The sequence below is a fragment of the Epargyreus clarus genome, unplaced genomic scaffold, assembly GCF_041222505.1.
Source record: "Epargyreus clarus isolate Ecla_fem2 unplaced genomic scaffold, WU_Ecla_fem_2.2 ptg000005l, whole genome shotgun sequence".
NCBI classification, from domain to species: Eukaryota; Metazoa; Arthropoda; class Insecta; order Lepidoptera; family Hesperiidae; genus Epargyreus; species Epargyreus clarus.
This window is the reverse complement of record NW_027332213.1, coordinates 15,391,890-15,415,354: the sequence shown is the minus strand read 5'-3', so window position 1 is coordinate 15,415,354 and position 23,465 is coordinate 15,391,890. Positions and strand designations below refer to the sequence as shown.

The following is a 23,465-nucleotide window of genomic DNA, read 5'->3' as shown; positions in this document are numbered from 1 at the left end:
ACTTATCTATATGGTGGATGCCTCGAAGTTTCAAACTCGTTACATCAACAAACAACATATTAGTGTGGAACGCTCGGGCGCGCGGGCACGCTCGCTGAATCCTAAAACGCAACAAAATTACTAAAACCGCAATCGTTATAAAAAATAGCGTGGAAGCAATCGGAATAAGTGCTCTCGGGTTTCCCGCGTTAGGCGGCCATGTTGCAACATGGCGCTGCCGTTACGTCAAAAGTTCGCCGACCCCGGAGGCTGCACTCCGCAAAACAAGCAACGCTCTTCATTCATAAAACCTCGCTTATTTAAATGCGAATAGTTATGATTTTTGTTCTTTCATCACACCTTTACGGTTGTGATTTTACTTAAGTAATAAGTAATAAGATGTGGATATATAAAAAGATTGGTTTTTGCGCGGTGTGTATGTACCATGTCTTATGTTTTTGTTAAGCCGTTTATATACATGGCGGTTTTCTGAGAATGCTAACCGATTTATTAATAATGTATGCAGAAAAGTTTACCGACTATCGTTGTAGTGAATCGACGTCTGTATAATTGGACCCAATTGTAATCATACTATTTTTGTTACTTAATATTCTAAGATAGAAAGCTTTGTGTGTGAAAGAGCCATTAATTACCAGTTAGTAATTTATTGAAAAAGGATACTGGTACATGCAAGCGATATTGTAAGAAATTGAATTGTTAAATGAAAATAAAAATGCACAATAGTATTAATAGACAATTTGTATGCAAGGTGGTGGTCACCGCTCGATTAGTATTCCGAACCAAACATATGGAGTTATTTAAGATATTTTCATGCACATGTTATAATTTCATTGTTATGTGAATTTACAATATATTAACGTTTATTAATGGGGATATTTACAAGGATTATACATAATTAAACTTCGACCGCTATAAAACGTTGTATTTGATGTTTAAACGTGTATAAATTACTGTATTTAGTAACAATAAAGAATATTGTCATGAATAATGATAAATCGTTACCGCGCGCTGCGGTGTAGTCAAGACGTGTATACTGTGCTCTCCGTTTCAAAAATCTTATAAAGTGGTTTTAAGTGCTCGTTTTTGTTTAAAAATTAGATATTCGATAAAGTTAAGTGCACTACTAAATATTAACAATAAACATTATTCTAAAGTCAGTGCTGTATTATAAAGAACAACAATTCTTCAACAAATAATAAGCCGTTGACAGTGATTTAAAAGTGCAAGAATGCGTTTCCAGTGCTAATGTGATGACTCATACAGTTGTTGCTAAGTCGCTATCTTAAAGCTATTGCTTTGTTCCGAACAACGAGTTAATAAATTCATCCTGTACGTGTAAGCGCCGCTGGTGTAGAGCGCACGGACACTACATCAAAAACGCTGGTTTCTGCAAGATCAAGTTCAAATCCTGCATCTCTTGCTTATCTAGTTTTTTCGTATTTTATTTCTATTTTATTTTTTTTTTATTTATAAAAAATATTTGAAAAAGAAAAGAAAAGAAATATTAAAATATTAAATAATATTAAAAAAAAAAAAAAAAAAAAAAAAAAAATAAAAAAAAAAAAAATATATACATATATATATAAATACATATTTTCGCCAAAAATGTCTTCGAAAAAAGAAACAGTTCCCGCAAAGAGCAAAATATGCACAAAATGTAAAGTAACCTTGAAAGACAGCAAAATATGCACAAAATGTAAATCAAGTATCAAATGCAGCAAATGTAAGAAGGATTATGAGATAGACTGTCTTATGTTAACAAACAAAAAATTTCAAGTTATAAACAAGGACCAAAAACTTAAATGGACATGCCAAGACTGCCAAACTGAACTGTCAAAAAATTCAAACATACAATCAGATAACAGTACTACGCAGAACGTCTTATCTAAGAACATAGTCAAGAAGCCCATTAATACTACATCTCCTTTGGGCCCCCACGATATAAACGCAAACTGGACGCCCGACAGGATAACGAGAAGGCAACGTAGAGCCAATCCGCATATTGATATTTCGACGCACTCCCTCTCTGACAACGAAGAAAACTCGATCACATCAGATGACTCATATATACGAAGAAGTTTGCCAGACCTGTCAACAAGAATTAATGAAGATATATTGGACTTAAAACAGAAAATTGAAGAGCTAACTCTACAGTTAAACAGTGCACATTTGGAGATTGAGAATTTAACATTAGAAAAAAATACTCTATTGCAAAAAATATCCCAGCAAGACTTAAAACTAAATACACTCTCAGCAGTACATTCTCCACGCTCTACTCTGCTTGTAAAAAAAAAGACAAAGAAATTAAATTCAACCCCTACACAAAATAAATCAAAAACAGGAACAACCGTCACTCTGCAGAACTCCGAGAACTCGGATAATTCTGAAGAATTGGAAAAGGAGTCACTTACACAATTAGAAGAATCTCGAACGCTAACAAATAAAAAATCACCTTCATCTAAAAGTAGCAATGTGAATCAAGACACTACACATCAACAACAGGTTATAGATAGTAACAAAATATGGATCTACGGTACCCAGCAATGTTCGGGTCTCGCTTTGGCACTGCAAAAATCAAGAGAAAAGTCGAAGTACCAAAAATACACCATAACTTCTCTTACGAAACCTTTCGCTGATACAGAGGAAGTATTAAGAGGGTGTCAGGCACTTTCTAACATAACTGAGTCAAATAAAGTAATAATTTGTGTGGGCGAAAATGATACGAATCCACTGAAAATTATAACGGAATTAAGTGCAACCTGCAAAAAGCTAAAAAACCATCAAGTTATTATATTACAAGTATTGGAAAATAAACACCTTAATGAACAATTGCTTAACGAGAAATTACAATTAATATGCAAACTGCATACAAACTGTCATTTTGTACAGTGTAGCGTGACTTATAATTATTTATTTGAAATTTGTAACAAAATTAATTTTTGTATTGACTGCATAGATTATAACCGCACCTATCTTGACCCGAAGTCGATAAAAAGACGCTTACAGGAAACTAGATACGAATCATATCACGGAAATCTCAATAAACCGATTAGGCTTCCCAAACAAAAAACAATATTAGATTACTTTACAGTAAAGCAGGTGAAACCGTCATCTGAGGACCATGTATTTAAAGATAGTACATTTTTTCGTTAACTATGAAAATAGTAACAGTCTTTTAATATTACATCAAAATATAGCTGGTTTCTTAAGTAAAAGAGACTTTCTGGGGATAACACTTCAAAATCTCCAAGACAATAATAGGTATATTGACATACTTTGTTTGTCAGAAACTTTTATAAAACAAGGTGAAGAAATTAACTTTAAATTGCCAGGATTTCAGTTAGCCGACAGTTACTCTCGAACTCAACATCGTCGTGGTGGTGTCTGTATAATGTGTAGGAATAACATAGCATTTAAAAAAATATCATTTCCGACAAATTTAAGGCAAACTTATTATTTTGAAATATGTGGTATAGAACTTTCTGACGCTAAATTTATAATTATCTGTATTTATCGCACACCAAATAGTAACGTAGAATTATTTCTTGATCATCTTGAAAAAATTCTATTTTACCTAGGCCGTAAAACAAAACATAGAGTTGTGATAACAGGGGACTTTAATATTGATATTTTAAAAGACACAAATATAAAGGAACAATTTATTAGAGTGGTTCAAGCGTTTAATTTTATTATACACATCCAGGAACCAACGAGGGGTTGTGCTTGCCTAGATCAAATATTGAGTAACATTCCCCACGCACAAGGCGAAACTCTAAATCTTAACCTGTCAGACCATAATACTGGACAACTATTAACAGTCCCGATACAAACAAAAAAATACATTCCTTATGCGCAATATATAAAACGTAGAGACTTCAATAAGGATAACATGTTAAAATTCCACGAATGCATTTCTCAACTCTCATGGTCTGAAGTATATGACGAGAGCAACGCAGACCAAGCATTTGATAGGTTCCATGATCTATTTACACTGTTCTACAATCTTTGCTTCCCAATCAAAAAAATTAAACTAAAACCAAAGACCAATAGGTTGTACTGGATAAGTAAAGGTATCAAAGTATCATCGAATACGAAACGGAATCTTAGATATCAGTACTATAAACAGCGTAACTTCGGATGTAAGCGAAAATATCTTAATTATAACAAAATTTTTAAAAGATGTTTACTAACAGCTCAAAAATTATGCAATCAAAAATTTATAGAAAGTTCTAAAAATAAATGCAGGGCATCGTGGAATGTGATTAAAGACAATTCAGTCATGATAAATAATGACAAACTTATTAAAAACATTAGTTATAATAATACTATTTTGAACGAACCACTTGATATTGCAAATCTTTTTAATAATTATTTTATAAACTTGACTCAAAGTAACGTAATTACTAATGTGACATATAACCATAAAATGGACATTAATAACCATTCAATATTTTTATCACCGACAAATGACATAGAAGTTTTGAAAATTATAATGAAACTTAATAGTACAACCTCAGTTGGATATGACAATATAACAACCAAAGTTATTAAAAATGTATCAAAACTAATTTCATCAATATTAAGCCACTTAATAAATTTATCATTTACATCTGGAATATTCCCGACCAAACTCAAAACGTCAGTAATAAAACCTATATATAAGAAAGGAGATAAATCACTATTAAACAACTATAGGCCCATTGCTCTTATACCGGTACTCTCCAAAATATTTGAAAAGGCAATATATGTCCGAATAGCTAATTTTATTGAAAAACATAATATATTGACACCGGATCAAAATGGGTTCCGTAAGAATAAATCCACATCTTTGTCAGCTTTTAACCTTATTAATAGTATCTTACAAAGCGTAGATAAAAGAGTAAGAACAACTGGTGTCTTCTTTGATTTAAGTAAAGCGTTTGATTTTGTTTCGCACGAACTTCTTTTATGGAAATGTGAGAAATACGGTATCCGTGGTTGTCCATTAGACTGGCTTCAAAGCTATTTAGTTGATCGAAAGCAATATGTAGAAATAAGTAGCGTTAATCCTATCACTCTTGAAGAAGAATATTTTAAATCGGACATAAAATATAATAAAGTAGGCGTACCACAAGGTAGTATTTTAGGGCCTCTCCTATTTATCATATATATAAATGACATTACAAAAACTTCAAACTATCAATATTCTTTATTCGCAGATGACATAGCTTTAGTTATTCCTGACAATCTCTCTGATAATTACAATGAGACAATTAATGAAACAATTGATAAAATAGTAGTATGGCTAAATGATAATAATTTGCAAATAAATGTGGCAAAAACTAAATATATCCAATTCGGAAACAGAGGTTCAAATAAACTTAATTTAAATATAAAATACAAAAGTGAAACCATAGCTGAAACAGATTCAATTAAATTCTTAGGGATACATCTAGATCGGTGTTGCACGTGGAAGGAACACATAGATAAACTGTGCTCTAAAATAAGTAGATTTGTGTACCCATTATGGCGTCTTCCAAAAATAAGTAGCTTACCAACAGCTCTTAAGGCATATCATGGTTATGTAGCCTCTAATCTGAGATATGGCATACTGCTGTGGGGAAATTCGGTAGATCATAACAAAGCTTTTATAGCTCAGAAACGCTGTATTCGTGCCTTATGTGGTGTCTCTCCAGAAACAAGCTGTAAGCCTCTTTTTAAAGACCTTAAAATCCTGACCTTAGCAAGTATGTACATTTATGAAGTCTGTATATTTGTAAAAACCCACATGCAACTATTTGATAAAAAGAAGGATAATTGTAATTTTTTAACGCGACATCCCGAAAAACTTTATCTGCCAATTAGTAGAACCGCTATGCGATCAAGGAACGCATACCACATGTGTGTAAAGATTTACAATAGACTCCCTGACGACTTAAAGAGATTACAATTGTTAAAATTCAAAAAACATGTTCATCACTGGCTATCAGAAAAATGTTTTTACTCAATAAAAGAATTTTTGGGATGAGATATCATTATTATTGTTATTAACTGACATAAATAGAATAAGATGATATTATATTTATATTTATTGACTCGTGTACCTAATGTAATCTGAAGCAAATTGACGTAAATATGTAACTTATATTAATACTTGTCGGAATAATGATATTAAATTATTGTAAATCTTAATGTAATTAATTATAACTAATAATAATTTGCACACCGAAAATGGTAAATGTGAGATTCGATATCTATAAAATCATTTCATCTTTTGTAACCACATTTAAGCAAATAAACGATTTGTATTTGTATTTGTATTTGTATTTGTAATATGATATTTCAATTTAAATGTGGTAGAACTGTATGTGGTCGACTTCGGAGGCACCACCGCCCTACCTACATATTTCTACTTCATAACAGGAGTGTACTCGTAAGACTGCTGTGTCGTTTTGAAGAGTGTGGTAAGGAAAACATACTTAACTCAGGCGTTCCTGCTTAGTTTCCTGTCAGCATGGTAAATTTATTAGGCACTTGGTCAGAATGGTAGTCCAGGCTTAGCTTCCACATTCTGAATGAACAGCCGTGTCCAAAATACAAAAACAACAAAAGCCAACTCAAAATATAACAAGAATACCAGAAGCTTCCGAGTAATAAAAAATATAATAATGATTTTGTATAATTGGCGTGCTAACGAAACATTTGGTTTTATCTTCAATCTTAATGTTTTGTAAGAGCATAGTGAAACTATGTGGATTGTGGATAGAGCAATGAACACTCATTAACGGTCCCAAACAAAAGACCAGCTACAAATGAAGAGTCCAATTTTAAAGTATATTTTAACAATCGCTTAGTTCAGTGTTTCTCAAAGTGGGGAAGATGGGGGTAAAACGTGTACCTTGAGGTACGTCAATAAATACTCAATTCATTAATTGGGGTACTTTTTTCGAGGACTCTATATATTTAAATTTATAATTACAATTACTAAAAAATAACAGTAATAAATTAAACTATATAATATAAAAGAACTTATTTATATATATTTACATATATATTTATATATTTACATATTAACCGCCATTAATTAGCTAAGAATTAAATCTAATTGATTTACGATGCGAAATAGACCCACGCACTGCAATAATTAACATCAAACATTTATTTATCTTTGTAATTTTATTTTTATTAATAAACATTCTACTTTTTTCTATCTATAGCCAAATTTTTTATAAGGGTTCACCGATAATTATCTAACGCCTATTATTAAATAATAAATTTATCTATTTTTGCCTATCAAACATTTCCATTGGATAATTTCTACATACTAGACATTGTAAAAATCGCTAGAATAACTATTGACAACGGGCGTAATAGGGGTACACTGAGGTATAGTTTGAGAAACATTGGCTTAGCGTATAAAAGTGCGTATTTTTAATTAAGTGGTAATTGCATACTCGTCGTGAATATAATTTCTCTATTTACGCCCTTAGCACGTCCATCCCTATTAATAGCTTCAGTTTTTGTTGTACGCAAGATGTGAAATTGTATGCGTAAATATTAAAGTGAAAATTCCTAAGTTTAAATGAGCTGTAACCCTTTTTTATGTTACATTGCTGAGTACGGGCTCCATAGCTGGGGGTGGCCTGGTTCATGTTTCACCACGCTGGTCCAATGCGTATTGGGAGGTGTAGGGGTTAGTGGCTTACCAGTGTTGGTTGTTATCAAACCACACAACCAACTCCTTAATGCATTTAATAATAAATGTATCTAATTTTTGCCTTCCAAACATCGAAATTAAATAATTTATGCGTACTAGATTTGTCATAATTTGCTATTTAACAGGCAATAATTGAGTAGTTCGATTATTAATAAGATGGCAAAAATTGAATTTTCTAATGTTATGTTCATAGAGGCTTTTCAGCTGTATTGTTATTGTCAAAGTTTTACGAAGTCGAAAAATAAAATTTGAAATAAACATTACATAAATATACTACATCCATTAGACAGAGTACCATAGCATCATCTTACTCTAAAGTTAGTAGTAAATACTTGAAATAATTAAGTAAATTATGAAACTATTAGACTATAACTAAGTATAAGTGGCTTGAAGTAAGTGATCATCGAAGGCGATGCACCTGTGAACAACTTGAGACGGAAGATCATTAGAGAGCAGGTGTCTAATCACTTGGCTAGGGAAGGAAACTTTGTCGTACCGATATTAGTATTATATAAAATATCCCTGAGATATACGGACTTATTATTTTACTAGATTAGATACAAAGTTACATTGAAGGGAAGCTGTTCTAAGTTTAAATATGTAAATGGGTCTAGATTTATTTGCTTTGTGTGTTCACGACCGAACCAAAGTAAATACGGGTTTAGTTATTAAATTTCAAAGTTGTACGTAAGGGTAGTAATGTATCTTCAATGAACACGAGATATGGTTCCTAGTTGTATACTTACACGATGTAGATTTGCCCGAAGTTGGTAAGTTGGCGAAAGGTGGTTAAGCCAGTATGGTTCATATATGATTTTAGACTAAAATTATCGCGGACTTGAGACATTTTATCATTTAACGGGTACTCACGATATGCGTTTTTCAATTTCTTTATTGATGATATTTCGACCCACTTCCATGGATCGTGGTCACGGCGAAACTGAGGTGGCGGGGAGAAACCGTTGACAAGTACTAGTGGTAGATTAATCTATCTACCCTACGTCTAGTTCGTTTTTATTTTCTAGTAGTAGTAGTAGTAAACAGTATGGTTCAACCGGGAGGTACACCGGGAGGTACACCACACCTATTTCTAGGGTGAAGCAGTTGTGCTTTTCGGTGGAAGGGTATGTATGCTGGCTGATTTACATATAAGGCAACCATCTTAGTCTTCAGAAGTGAAACCACATCATCTTTGACAACCCGCGAGGCTGAGCCGTCACCATACATCTGACGCGCAGAGGGTTCCGGGATCGATCCCCGGTCAGACAGACATCTGAATGATGAATTTAGACATCTGTTATGGGTCTGAGTGTTTTTGTTTTCGTCTTTGTGTGTGTCCATGGCACCCACGTCACAGGAAATCCTACTGTAAGCTAAAGCGTCTTTATTTATGTAGCTTCATGAAGAACTTCTGTTCTTTATGAAAGGTAAGGTTCGTTGGTCGCAGATGGTCATGGCGTGGAGTGTTAACGTTTTAACTAGAAAATAGACAGAATTACCTTTAAAACATGTAAATAACTTTATACTTTAATCAGCCCGACCCCACAATAATTCCAGCCTAATATTACTCACGGCCTATGTAGAGATTGTAGAGTATTATGGTCCCTAATAAGTTTGTAAGTCACGTACCCATTTGCAATTCTAATCCCGGGTTATTTTCGCAAACCCAATTTATTTGCTGAAATATTATCGCGGGATAGGGGTCCCGTGGATGCGGTCCAATCTCTAATGGTACGTAAGGGTTTAAATAAACCCTTTATTTACTGCCTTAAGAAGATTTTTGGAAGTTTTGTAATTTTTGCAATGTTTATTTTTTTTTAATAGATATTCCGTTTTTCTTTTCGACCTCGAATAGGTTATTGCATTGTGTCTTATTTAGTGTACTTTTATAAGTAACTAGATCTATAAATGAGTTTTAAGAAAGTCCACGATTATTCAGTCCATCTGATGGTTAGTGCTAAGTGCCACTAATGGATATGTGTAATCAATCTCAGATAGGAGAGGAAAGAGGATAGAGAGGAGGATAGAGTTCTACTTGACAACGGCTACAACTGCGTTGCTATCCTAAGAAGTAACTTAAAATTATTTGTATACATAATTTCGCTAGTTTATACCTTTCGAACGTGGACTAACACCGCTAATATTTATTTTTTAAAGATACAATACACAATTTACAAAGATGTACAAAAATACAGACCAAGTATATAGCAGTACCAAAATGATGCATGGATATGTTATATCACAACTAGATTTTGCCCGCGGCTTCGCCCGCGTTTACAAGAAAATAATATGACATACTAACATACATAAAACTGAAAATTCGTACCTTCATTGGAATGACAGTGGCGCCATCTGGCGAAAATTGGTCGTACCAACTCTGCTTCATGGGCTCATGGACAACAACTTTGCTAAAGATCATCACTTGATCAAATGCATAGTTTACGGTTCAATCCCTACTAATATCGATTAAAATAATCGACTTTTTGGTCCAAACTATCGATTCTCCGATTGATCGATCTTAGATCGCCATGCCCAGTTCCCGTGGGATTTCCGGGATAAAACTTTGTACAAAATTTCATTAAAATCGTTTCAGTGGTTTAGGCGTGAAGAAGAGACAAACAGACAGACAGACAGAGTTACTTTCGGATGTATAATATTAGTAAGGATTAGTAAGGATATTGAAATAAGAAATAATGTTTTATAGCTATAAAATACTCAACAATTAACAAGAAATAGACCTATTAGCTGATATCTATCAATATAAAGCTACACTATTTGCTCAAAACATACAATTTGAAGCCTCTATTCATAAAAAGGTGTGTGAAAATTGCAATTTCACATACATTGTTCGAGATCTGTCCAGTTTTGTGGACAAAGGGATCCGTTGCTTTCATGGAGGCTCTGTCGCGAGTCGCGACTAGCGATTTCCATTTCAATAAAACCATTTTATACCCATGGAACGTTCGCGAGTTTAAAAGGGCAAATAAAAACTGATATGAATTTTAAAATCTGTTTCTGATTGCCTGTTGGTTTAAAAAAACATTAATTTTCTAATGTGGTTGTCATGTTGTTAAAATTCGATCGTAAATTATTAAAAATTGAGATTTTGTTATTGATGATGAAGATTGCCCAGTGGCTGATATTGCCTGTGTGATAGTTACGTGAACTACTATATTGTCGCCTAGGCTGCTGATAAGTTGTTTGAGCAGCTACGGTGCTGGAGTACAATTTGTCGCTTGAGCGATAATGGGCGACGAACATGAGTATGCTTTCGAAAACGAACCAAATAAAAGTTCTACCACCTTAATTAAGATGGAAGGTACATATATGGAGGTTGTGTAGAGTACTCTGAAACAAAATGAAATAAATCTGTAGTACACGGTAGACGTTTCACATCATATATCACGACTCTACCAATACCTACAATCGATTATTTACTCCGAAGTGAAAACCGTATCAATATCTCAGCGAAACATAATCCGACCATTTTCAGAACTCTACCGCTTTCTTGCGTAAGACATAACCTAACCTAACAAATAACTATGTAGAGCTACGTAGAGCGATTAATTATCCCAAGCTCAACAAGCCATTATGTCACTCTTAAATATAGAGTTACTAGATCGCATGCGTTTTCTCTTTGTAAACTTTAATTAGCAATAACTCTACATCATAAAATGTACTATTAATTTGTTGTTTCGTAATATTCATTTTTTTTCTTACATAAATAAAATTTCCTAACTTTGAATTTTGTAAGTAAAGCCTAGAAAGTATATCTTCAAAAACGTTGTCATGGAAATATATCAGCATATATTTTTAGGTTTCATTTACTTGACTTCCTGTTGCGAGGCAGTTGATACCGGTCTGAAACGCGGTAGATTTCGGGTTCAATCTCCGGCCAGACAGTTATCTCAATAATTAATTTACATTTCAGTCCCGGGTCTGGGTCTTTGTGTAATGTTTGTGTGCGTCAGTACATCTACAGATAGTCCTGTGGGGGCTGTGAGCGTAAAAAACGTTATTTATGTGTTGTTGTTTTCATGCCATATTGATGTGCCTAAAATTTCGCGGTAGAGAAATCGCCTTGGCGTTACTGTTTAAGTATAAACATTTAAATAAACAAAATATATAGGAACTTTAACTCACCGACCATGCACTTTACGATACAGATGCCGTCTAAGACCTATATGCTTAGGGAAGACCTAACCCAATTTCTCAATTAAATATAAAGTACCGCAGAGGAATTAATTATTCAACCAAGCTGAACAAGCATGCCTGGTTAAATATAGCGATGACGAGCTCTACAATTTTGTTATTATCACACGGAATTTGTTTACGAGTATTATGATTTTTAGATAGAACATACCACTGTTTAACTCTTGACAATTAGGTAGTAGAATTCTTTTGGTTCGGTTGAAGGTTTTAGCTTTAAAGTGGTAGAGCCTTTGTTGGTTCGACTCCAGAGGTGCCACCGCCGCACCTGTTTCTGTCTAATAGCAGTATTGAGTGTTGCTGTTCTGGTTTGAAGGGTGTGTAAGGAAGATATACTTAGCCGAAGCATTCAAACTTAGTTCTCAGGGGTAGTGTGGCAAGGCAGGCAAGATAGGAACAATGTGTCTGTAGTCGACCTAAGACAGAAATCCAATTTTATTTCGCGTTGATAACTCGGACGGCAGCAGCCACTTACCATCAGACTCCTCTGTTATAAAACTTCTATCGCGGATTCCAAATATGTGGTCAGCTGTGTTTCGAGAGTTTTAAATACGAACGAAATTTGTAGTTTCGTCCGTAGATTCTAAATAAATCTATTTTGATGCACTCGCGGTACATTTTTAGAAGGGCTTTACGAAGAAAGGACGATATATTTGTACATAAGGGTAATCCTTCACCTCCAAAAACGGATACTTCCAAAAATAAATTCAGCAGTTACTTCGTTGGATTGTTACGTCACTTTAACTTTTGGAATACGAAACTTCGAAGACGGAAAAGACAAACTCCCGAAAACTTTTTGGAATTTTATTTTTATGTAACAACCCACACCTTAATTACGTTTCATTACAACAAGGGCTGTTACCCTTCCAACCATAAGTTTAATTTGATACAAAATAAATAAACAAACACCTTACTCTCTCATATGTATGTAGAGATAGATAATTGCAAGTTATTGCTAGGCTAGGTCTGAGAATGCGTGACGTCACCGGCTACTTTCACTGGTCTATCTAGATTTCTAAACGGTCTATGCAAGTCAAATGTCAGTTTGTCTAAGGATCTGCTGAGAAAGGTTTAAACTTTATCTATTAAAGGTGTTAGAAATATCTAATCTTTGCATCGGCACTTCCGTCACATCTATTTCTATCTTGCAACCGACTTTATTTATTACATAGGAATAGCAGACGAGTATGTAGTATACCTGATGGTAAAGGGCTACTACCGCTCATCTTTAATCGACCCTAGATAGGATTAAATTTCTACTTAAGGTCCGCCACAGATGCGCCGCTACCTCTGAGGACTAGCTGGAACACCTCGGAAAATGTTTCCCTTATCATCCCCTTGAAACCATAACACAAAAGCGCTTAACACTGCTGTTATTAGGTAGAAATAGGTGTGATGGTAGTGCTGCCGATGTCCAACCACAAAGGGTTCAACCACCTTTACCACTTATTCTGGTTTAAGGTATAGGTAAGAAAATAGGATTTCTGAGTCAGACATTCTGTCTTAGTTAACAGCAGTGGCAAAGCAGCTAAATTTCATCTAGAATTCCTGTTCTATATACACCACCACCATTTAACATTTTTGGATATATTATGTTTAACCCCAGACTACAATTTATGTAGAATACACCTTTAACTTTGGTGTGGTAAGGGAGACAGACTTTTCCGAGGCGTTCCAGCTTAGCCCTCAGGGGTAGCGGCGCATCTGTGGCCGACCTCAGGTAGGAATATCTAATACAGTCTGGGGTTGATTACAGATGTCCATGGGCGGCAGTAGCCACTTATCATGCTGCATGCTCGTCTGCTACTCTTATATTATAAAAAAAAAACTATTATTCATCATTCTGAGTAAATCAGATCGTTCACGTTTCTGTTTCAACCACTGTTATATTAGACATATCTTGCCTTATCTTACCTTAAAAACGTAAAGATGATACTCCAGATACGTGTGGGGTAACCACAAAGAAAATATATCCATTTGACATTACATGGAGAGGACTCATCTATACAAATAAATAAAATGAATTGTCTGTTACTAACGTCAAAATAACTGTTTTTTTTTACTAAATGCGTAAAAATATTAAAATTTTAGTTTGTCTGTTCGTTCTGTCTAATCTTCGAAATTGCTGAACCGATTTTGAAGTAACTTTCACTGACAGTTAGCTGATGTTATAACGGGTAACTCAGGTTACCTTTATAAAAATAGGATTTCGCGCAAAAAATATTAAAACCCCTAATCTTCTGAACATTTACACTTGTAAATGCGGGTACGCGGGACCCGTACAGACAAGCTTATAAAACAGCCCAAGCTTTGCGTTATCTCTACGAAATATTGTGTATAAAATATGTAGATAAGTATTTAAATGCCACGACCCTCACTTAGGAAAACATTTCCCCAGGGCGGTCGCCATCCGAGGTCGTTAGTTTGTTATTTTTCCATCTTCATGTGGCGACAGATGTGTCTTTTATGTATACGACTGTATTTGGCCCTTAGGTTTGTAGATTTTATTATTTACTAACTTTTAATCTATGCCTCGGGAACTGCACTTTTTTCGAGATAAAAGGTACCGTATGTCCCTTTCTGTAGCCTTACCAGGAGTTTTTATGTTTCGTCAAATATGAATGTTTTGGTATTTGTTTACGTATTTGCCCATACAAATTCCAATCAGCGCCCCTAGCGGATTATGTCAGAACTAGGAAATCGTATGGGCCAATACGTAAACAAATACCAAAACAGTCATATTTGTCAAAACGTAAAACCTCCTGGTAAGGGTACTGAACCCTTGATAATGAGTGTCCAAAATTTCATGACAATCGGTTATGCAGTTAAGGCGTTAAAGTCTAGCAAACAGACGAACAAAGGAACAAGCAAACAAAGTTACATTCGCATTTATAATTAAAGTTATGATTTTATACTTTTTTTTTTTGTTTAGGAGGGGAATACCTTCAAAAGGTACCCGGTGTCGTGGGAGCGACGTAGGGTTATGTGGGATTCTTACCGCACTAAAACCCCCCCGGTGGCCATCCTCGGTGGCCATAGGATTTTATACTATTGAAGTAATAAAGATAGTCCACCTTATGGTAAATGAACACTGTCACCTATGGATATCTGTGACCAACTTCACGTAGATCAGGTGTCCTACCTGAAGCTGATCACAGACGTGAAGGCACTCCTGAGGAGTAAGATAGTCGTCAGTCGGCATCCACACCCTTCCACATTTAAATGCAAAATTGTTTCACGCTAGAAGGTTCGATGGTGGACGTTTCCTATTGAACCACACCGTCCCTCCTTTCGTTCATTCGTTTTAAAAATGTAACCCTCATCTCACCTATCCAATATAAAACGAAATCGAAACAATTCTGTTCAGCGGTACATAAATATTATTTAAATCACTCCCTTTTTATAGGAACGCTTCCTGCGGATATAATCGTAAATCTGGACCCTTAGTCTTCTCACTCCATATGCTACATGTTATATGATGCAAGCCTTATTATTTTGCCGTAGACTCGGGGTACCATTTGTTTTGTGTCAGCGGAAGATTAATCTTACGTTATGTGTACAATATTAAGAATTCAAGACTGTTATTCTACAGCTGTATCTTAAATTCCTATTGTAATATACTCAGACATTGACCTCGACGGGAATCGAATCCGGAACTCTCAGCTGTAGCCGTTGTTCATTGCAAAATTACTGTTTGTAGGAGATCAATTACTATTTCGGTGATTAATGAATAGTTTGTCATCATATTAACATCCTGAGAAGTGGTGTGGTTCTACCACCTTATAGTATGTCCGAGGTACCACTGCCACATCTTTTGCTAGCATGAAGTTCTTCGTTTCTGTGGAAGGATGTTTAGGCTTCAGATAGAACTCCTGTTGTACTAGCTACATATCCATGGGCAGCAGTGACTTACCATCAGATTGACTGCGTGCTCATTTCTTACTTTAATCTAATAAAAGAGACATTGTGAAGTCCGACTGTAGAATTTATTATTTACTCGTACATTAGCCTCGAAGAAAGTGACTTATATCCAAGCTAAAAATACTTCGTATTCAAATATTATTTAAATCGCGACCCTCTACAAAAACATTTACTCTCAATGTAATCTGTTCTCTACATAACTTACAGTACAGTAGAGTAGGGACTGTCGGGACGGTAGAGACATAGAGTCGTAAATACTAAGAAGGCATTTGGAGTAAATCTGGGGTAACGGTCAGGTCAGGTTTAGATAAATTGTTTCTAGATTACAAGGAACGAGATTTTTGCTGATAGTGAGGGTAATTTATAGACTTTTTTAATAGATTGGTGTAGCAAATGGTCTTGCAGTTCAGCTGATGCTAGGTGGTCACTGCCTGTCCCTGTAGTCTCGGGAATAGAATAGGGCTACGGTATCCCCTGCCTGTCGTAAGAAGCGACTAAAAGGGCTTCCGGGGTTGCGGTCGGCAAGAGTGAGAGCTCGAACCGTCCTGCAAGCAACCCCGGGAAGGACTGCGGTATGTGCGGTCACATACCGTCGTAAACACTAGATGGTGTGGGAGGAGCCAAAAGTGCTTCCCCAAGGTAGAGCCCGATTGGGGCATCGCGCTTGGAGGACTCCGGTTGTGTTCCCTCGGAGATCCCGGAGTTCTCTAACAATCGTTGAGGACGGCCACCGGGGGGGTTTTAGTGCGGTAAAAATCCCACATAACCCGGCGTCGCTCCCACGTCGTCGGGTACCTTTTGAAGGTTTCCCCCTCGTAAACAAAAAAAAAAGGTGGTCACTGCCACTTATAGATAACTGAGATCAAGTCTTTATAGCACAGGTAAATCTTAAGCCCTAGTCACTGCGAAGGGTAGGATGATCACTTGATACGCAAGTGAGACGGCATCTACCCTTTCACCTCACACAAACTTCTGCACCCTACTGCATAAATGCTTTACGCTACAAATGGATGTGGTGGTGGTACCCACGATGCTATGCTATAATAAGGAATGCTTCATAAGAAAACCGATTTGCCTGAAAGTTAGAAAAAGAAATATCTGCCAGTCTGCACTAGCCCAGCATGGTGTACTGTGGGCTTCTAACTTTTTGAGGCGATCCGGGCCCAGCAATAGGACCATAATGATATAAATTATACGAGTAATATAAACAATATTATGGACATCGTCAAAAGAAATTTGCCAATATTTTCACGAAGTTAACAAGCCGCAAATTTAGGTCCTAGGTTTTAGGGCTTAGAATTCCATTATATCTAAAAATAGACAAATCTCTAGCATCCTTGTATAGGTACAGATGCCCTTAAGTCTCGTCTCATGAGACCGGGATAAACTTATTGGGATCATTCGCGTTCGAATAGGGTTGCATTAGTCTTGAGGTCTTCTTAATATTTAACATTGTTTCGCTTATGTTTATAAGCTGTGACTACTTTTGAGATGAAGGTTATATTGAGTTAGATATTATGATGACCCAGTCTATTTATATGTTAGTTCATAGGTTGGTTTTCTATTAGTACTTTCAGATGTCTGTACGTTATTGTGGTAACTAAATCGTACTGTTATTCGTATTTGCATTCGTATTCGCATGTGTGCTTCGTAGGACAGTTTAAGCTATACATTTCGGTTAATTAATCTTGATTTAATGGTAAAGAAATACTCCAGGAGGAAAGCTAGAGTTCTTTGAAAACAGATCACAATAATAGACGGGCGATGACATATTGATTGTGAACGGCAAATGAAAGGTAGAGTCAATATAATTTAACCGGTGAGGTACTACCGCAACACCAATTTCTAGCATGATGTAATTTAATATTTCATAGGAAAAGTATGGATTTTAAATCATATACAAAAATATTTGAAAAATTAGTAATTATTTAAATAACCAATGTTCGAAATCTAAATTAATTATTTCGATAGCTGTGTGATGCCGTGACTCCTGTGTCAGACTGGTAAGCTGACCGAGTCATGCGGTCAACAATAACACAAACAGTTGTGTGCACGACAGTCGTCCGATAAGGCCGGATGAGATGAGGGAGGATCCGGATCACGGGATTACCGGACATCTTGACCGGCTGTAGTTGCTCCCATTAACTTCCGTTACATATGTACTATATAAATATTCAGCATGTTTTCTGTCTCTATATTTTTTGCCATAGTTAGGCTTGGAGAAGAACTAAAATGATGGTAAACGAGCTTTTGCCCGCGGCTGCGTTCGCCTTACGAAGTAGTATTTTCATCCCCTATTTTATCCCCTTAGGGGTAGAATGGATCAAAATCCTTTCTTAGCGGATGCCTACGTCATAACATGTACCTGCATGCCAAATTTCAGCCCGATCCGTCCAGTGGTTTGGGCTGTGCGTTGATAGATCACTACGTCAGTCAGTCACCTTTGAGTTATATATATTTAGATAAACCAAATGATAGAAGTACATTTAGGTACCAAAGTATATCTAAAAATTCAAGTTTTTATTTTTTGTAAAGGACGAAGTAAAGATGAATTTTACTTTCATAACATAAAATTATAACCCCTTATTTACTTAACATTATCAATTTAATAACCAACACATTTTTAATTCAAGAAATAAGAATGTTTCACTTTTCTTAACAAAACAAACCCTGTAGGAAAACTCGAAAAGTCGAAACGTACTATGAGGGCAAATATTAGCGAAACGTGTTTTCCTATTACAACAACAAATAATAATATAGATACCTTACAATATTATTATTATACTGGGTAATGCGCCAGGAAGACGTTTACATGGACCGTATTACGTCGGCATCTTGACCGGGCATAATACCCGGATTGTAGCATGCCCATTAACCGCCTTTACCCGGATAAAACCGGAGAAAACCCTCGGCAGTATTATTGGTTAATAAGAATAGTTTATCCGTGGGAATAACGAAATAACTTCCTTAGCAAACGACACAGAGTGTTATCCCGAGGTTTGGTTCTGAATGGGTCCTTTATGTTTCAGGTACATAAAATGACCTGGGTATTATTGTAGGGTTGTATTTAGAACCGGATGTTTTTGTCTCTGAACTGGGTATGTAGTTTTATGAAATTAAAGTAAAGTATTTGATTGTATGTTGTTAATGTCTACCGAGCTTTGTAATCAACACTAAAGGCAGTTCGTCTCAAATGTGGTTCGACTGTGGCGGCACCACCGCCACAGCTATATCTGCCTCATAACAGCAGCGTTAAGCGCTGCTGCGTTCTGGTTTGAAGGGTGTGGTAAGGGAGACATACTTTTCCGAGGCGTTCCAGCTAGTACTCAAGGGTAGCGACGCATCTGTGGCCGACCTCAGGTAGGAATATGTAATCATATCTGGGATTGATTACAGATGTCCATGGGCGGCAGAAGCCACTTACCATCGAGTGGACTGTATGCTCGTCTGCTACCCCTATATTATTATAAAAAAGTGACGCTCAACGGCTACAACAAATATGGCGCGCAATCCACATGTCATCGAGGGTGGCAACCCATTAGAGCAACAGCTTTTTGCGGCAAATAAAATCGTTACAGCTTCACACTTCAATACCTCCGCGGAATTTCTGTAATCGACGGACGCGGCAAAAAATTTGAATATTGCACATAGGGTTGCTTAGTGATGGCACATATTGTTTTTGAGAGTTTTTATACTATACTAGTGGTGCCCGCGGCTTCGCCCGCATTTTAAGAAATAATTTGACATACATAAAACGGAAAATTTGTACCTGCATTGGAATGACAGTGGTGCCATCTGTCGAAAATTGATCTTACTAACTCCCAAACCCTCGTGGGCTCTTGGACAACAATTTTGCTAAAGATCATCACTTGATCAAATGCATAGTTTCCGATTCTATAACTACTTACGAATTAAAAATTAATTAAAAAAACCTTTTCCCACGGACTAAATTGTGAATCTAAACCATTCTCAAGTCCCCTTGAACACACACAACAAATTTCATCAAAATCAGTCCAGTCGTTTAGGAGGAGTTCAGTGACATACACACGCACATAAGAAATATATATATATAAAGATTTCAACTTTATACATTTAATATTTAAATGAATATCCAAATGTTTAGCATCAAAATACGAGTAATATTGAAATGTGAAGTTACAAATAATAATAGTCAACCTTTTTATCGTTCATATATTCAAAAACTTTTAAAATTAAACTAAACAGAGTTTTTTTATAAAAGCATTCGTAGCTTTTATTATAATTTTGTACGTCTTTGGCTATTGTTTTTAAATGGTGTAGTCGTTTTTGGCGAGATTTTGGCTAAAATAGTGTTATATACAGGGTCATTGATCTTGAAAATAAAGTTTTGCCAGAAATCTACAGTATCCGTGGATATATCGCATTTTATTTAGTAAATATAAATAAATGTTCAGACTCTCATGCTCACTTTTTTTATATATTTAATCTATATAATTTGTTTCTGACAACCCTAGCCATCACGTAACCGAATCGAAGCAAAATAACTGAGAAGAGCTTAGCACCTTCACGCCTCCAAAATATACTGTTCTACACCATTAATTGATTAAATTGTTAAAATCTCATAAAATTCGCTCGAATTACATCTTTTCACGTGAAACGATGGGGCTTGAAATAAAATTGGTACTATTTTTGTAAACGAACATTTTTTTTAATTATAATATAGGAGTAGCAGACGACCATGCAGTCCACCTGATGGTAAGTGGCTACTGCCGCTCATGAACATCTGTGATCAACCCCAGATAGGATTAGATATTTCTACAGCGCCTAACACTGCTGTTATTAGGCAGAAATAGGTGTGGCGGTGGTGCCGCCGGAGTCGAACCACAAAGGGTTCTACCACCTTCAAAAATGAATTTAATCACCTGATGATAAACAATCGCTGTAGTTCACCAAAAATTATATTCATACCTGGACCCAGGGCATTAGAGTCACAGCTGAGATCAGCTGTAGATTTCTGCTACCCTCGTACATTATCCATTAATCATTAAAATCAAAGTTTACCAAATTTTGCCAATCAAACTATCTAAAAAAATATTATGATAATTTAGATAATACTTATATGGTAACAGGAAATAAATTAGTTCGCTCTATAGTTTTAGATATTTTACGATGGCACGTAAAAAAATAATAAATACATTCGTGACAACATATAAAAAGCTATTTTTGAAATCACGAATCGTGTATCTCAACAAGCTACCCAAACATAGATTTTCGAGTAAAGCAAAGAAATCAAAACTCAAACGTATAGAGAGGAAGATTTTAAACATAAAGCTAAAAGACAATAAGGTTAATCGAGGGATGTAGATTTGAGATCGATTATCGATTTTTTTATCGATACTAAGTCATTACTTAATTTACAAAGTAATTACTAAATAATTGATTCATTAACCAACCTAATTCTTCATTCACAATTCGAGATTCCATTTTTCTGTTACGATTATGCAAAACATAGACAGAAAAAAATAAACTAGTGTTTTTTTTTAAATCACATTTGAGCGATACGAATCAGGGCAGCTATAAAATATATTAAAAATCATTAATTAAAAAATGGATTTTCTAGTATGTATTTGATTGATATTTTAGTGTATCGATTCTTCAGACTACGATTCGATTCGATTTCAATTCGATCTTTTGCACGAGGAATCGACGTCCCTAGACTAATCTACCATTGAATCTTCACCAGCAGGTGGTCGCCATCTGCCGATAACAGTAATTATCTCTTCAATAACTCATTGTTTCATTAGTTTCATTAGTTCCCGCTGACCGGCGCATCGGCAAATTCAATTACAGTCATTTCACGCTCCTCAAAAATCGTGTGATTTTGTTTTTCAGTAAAATCTAATTGCTCTATCATATCGTCACTGGATGGGCTAAAAGTCTACTACGCCAAGGCCACTTAAGCATTTTTAGTGACGATATGAAGACAAAGAAATTAGTCCTTAAAATTTGCAATTCTTTGCAAAGTTTTATATTTACACACACTAATAACAATTACTCGTTACAAAATTTACTGTGTTGGCTTCTAGACGTAAACTATTTAAAGATATATTTAAGGTGGTAGAACTCTCTGTGGTTGGACTTCATCTGCACCACCGCTACACATATTTCGTAGTGCTAAGCGCTGCCAGTAGTAGTACTAGCCACATACTACGGACTGCAAGCTCATCTGCTACTCCATTAAAAAATAGTGTAAAACCGCTGCAATGGTACACTAACTACTGTTGTGGGTATTATAAGACAAGTGAATATTGACTTTAGAAAAACAACTACGTTTTTGTAAACAAGTGACATTTGTAAGCCATTATTAATGCCATTAAGCCCCAAATGTAACACATTGCAAAACCTATTGCATTTTATGTCACGATAGTTTTACTTTTAAAGGTTTTTGAACTTTTCTTTGCACTTTACTTTTTATAACAAAACATGAATATGCATGATATTGTTTTCTACGCCTAGAAGATATTTTTAAAAGTTTTTATAGTTTTTAGTGGGTTTCTATAATTACACTATAGCCACATATGGATGAGGGGGGTAGTTTGATCCCGTAACCCTTCCCCACGTGCTAGCAATTCGAAAAAAAACGTGAAATTCTTTAAAGAATAAGTCCCTTTCGGACAAAAATTTCAGTGGCTATTTATTTGGACGACATTGTTTTCACGAATCTCGACTCCATCAATGTTGTCAGCTCCCATCGCCTCCTTAACACTAGCTAACATAAAAACAACAGTTACACCATTATGCCAAGCTTTGTTAAGAAAACAGTATATAATTTTACTTCAATCCAAACTCCTCTACAATTTTCTATTACCGTTTTGATTAATAAACCCTTCGAATCTAGTTAAGTTATAAAATCTCGCTCGTAAATAACCGTGTTATCCCAGATCGGAGGTTAAATTAAAAATTGACGCATTTGCGAAGGATATTGATCGTTCGGTCTTTGGCCGATTGAATGGAGCGTCCTCGGGGTTATGGGTTCATCTCCGAATGAGTCAATGATAGATGAACGATTTATTGTTTAAGTTTCTTTTTATACATATAATATCGGAGTAGTAGACGAGCATGCAGTCCACCTAATGGTAAGTGGATACTGCCGCCCATGGACATTTGTAATCAACTCCAGATAGGACTAGATATCCTACCTGAGATCGGCCACAGATGCGCCGGTACCCCTGAGGACAAAGCTGAAACGCCTGGGAAGAGTATATCTTCCTTACCACTTTTCAAACCAGAATACAACAGCGCGTAACACTGCTATTATGAGGCAGAAATAGGTGTGGCGGTGGTGCTGCCGCAGTCGAACCACAAAGAGTTCTGCCACCTTTGAAGTGTTAGCTTACGTCTATTAAAAATTGGTAGAGCCAGTGAAATGGGGTAATGGAGATACCACCGCCATATCGATTTCTAGCATGAAGTAGTTTTGTGTTTCCGTGGAACAGTGTGGATGCTGGCTGACTTACATATAAGCAACCATCGAAGTCCTTAGCAGTGACTATGTATCTGTGATCGGCTTCAGGCAGAACCTACTCATATTATAACATATTGAATTGGTCACAGATGTTTATAGGCGGCAGCATAGATTAGTAAAGATTACTCACTCCTA

At 35.7% G+C, this 23,465-nt stretch overlaps 2 protein-coding genes across 2 annotated transcripts in view; both read left to right on the top strand.

Moving 5' to 3' along the window:
* Positions 1 to 23,465, top strand: part of LOC140742407 (neogenin) — a 191,249-nt gene that overhangs the window by 64,480 nt on the left and 103,304 nt on the right. The window lies entirely within an intron of this gene.
* Positions 1,004 to 6,293, top strand: LOC140742408 (uncharacterized). The gene is made up of 2 exons (XM_073073338.1): positions 1,004 to 2,799; positions 5,002 to 6,293. The coding sequence occupies exons 1-2, from the start codon at positions 1,606 to 1,608 to the stop codon at positions 5,011 to 5,013; spliced, it is 1,206 nt and encodes a 401-aa protein (XP_072929439.1). The 5' UTR covers positions 1,004 to 1,605; the 3' UTR covers positions 5,014 to 6,293.

Excerpts from the sequence above, each read along its gene's own strand:
- LOC140742408 (XM_073073338.1), top strand. The coding sequence starts at position 1,606 with ATGTCTTCGAAAAAAGAAACAGTTCCCGCAAAGAGCAAAATATGCACA.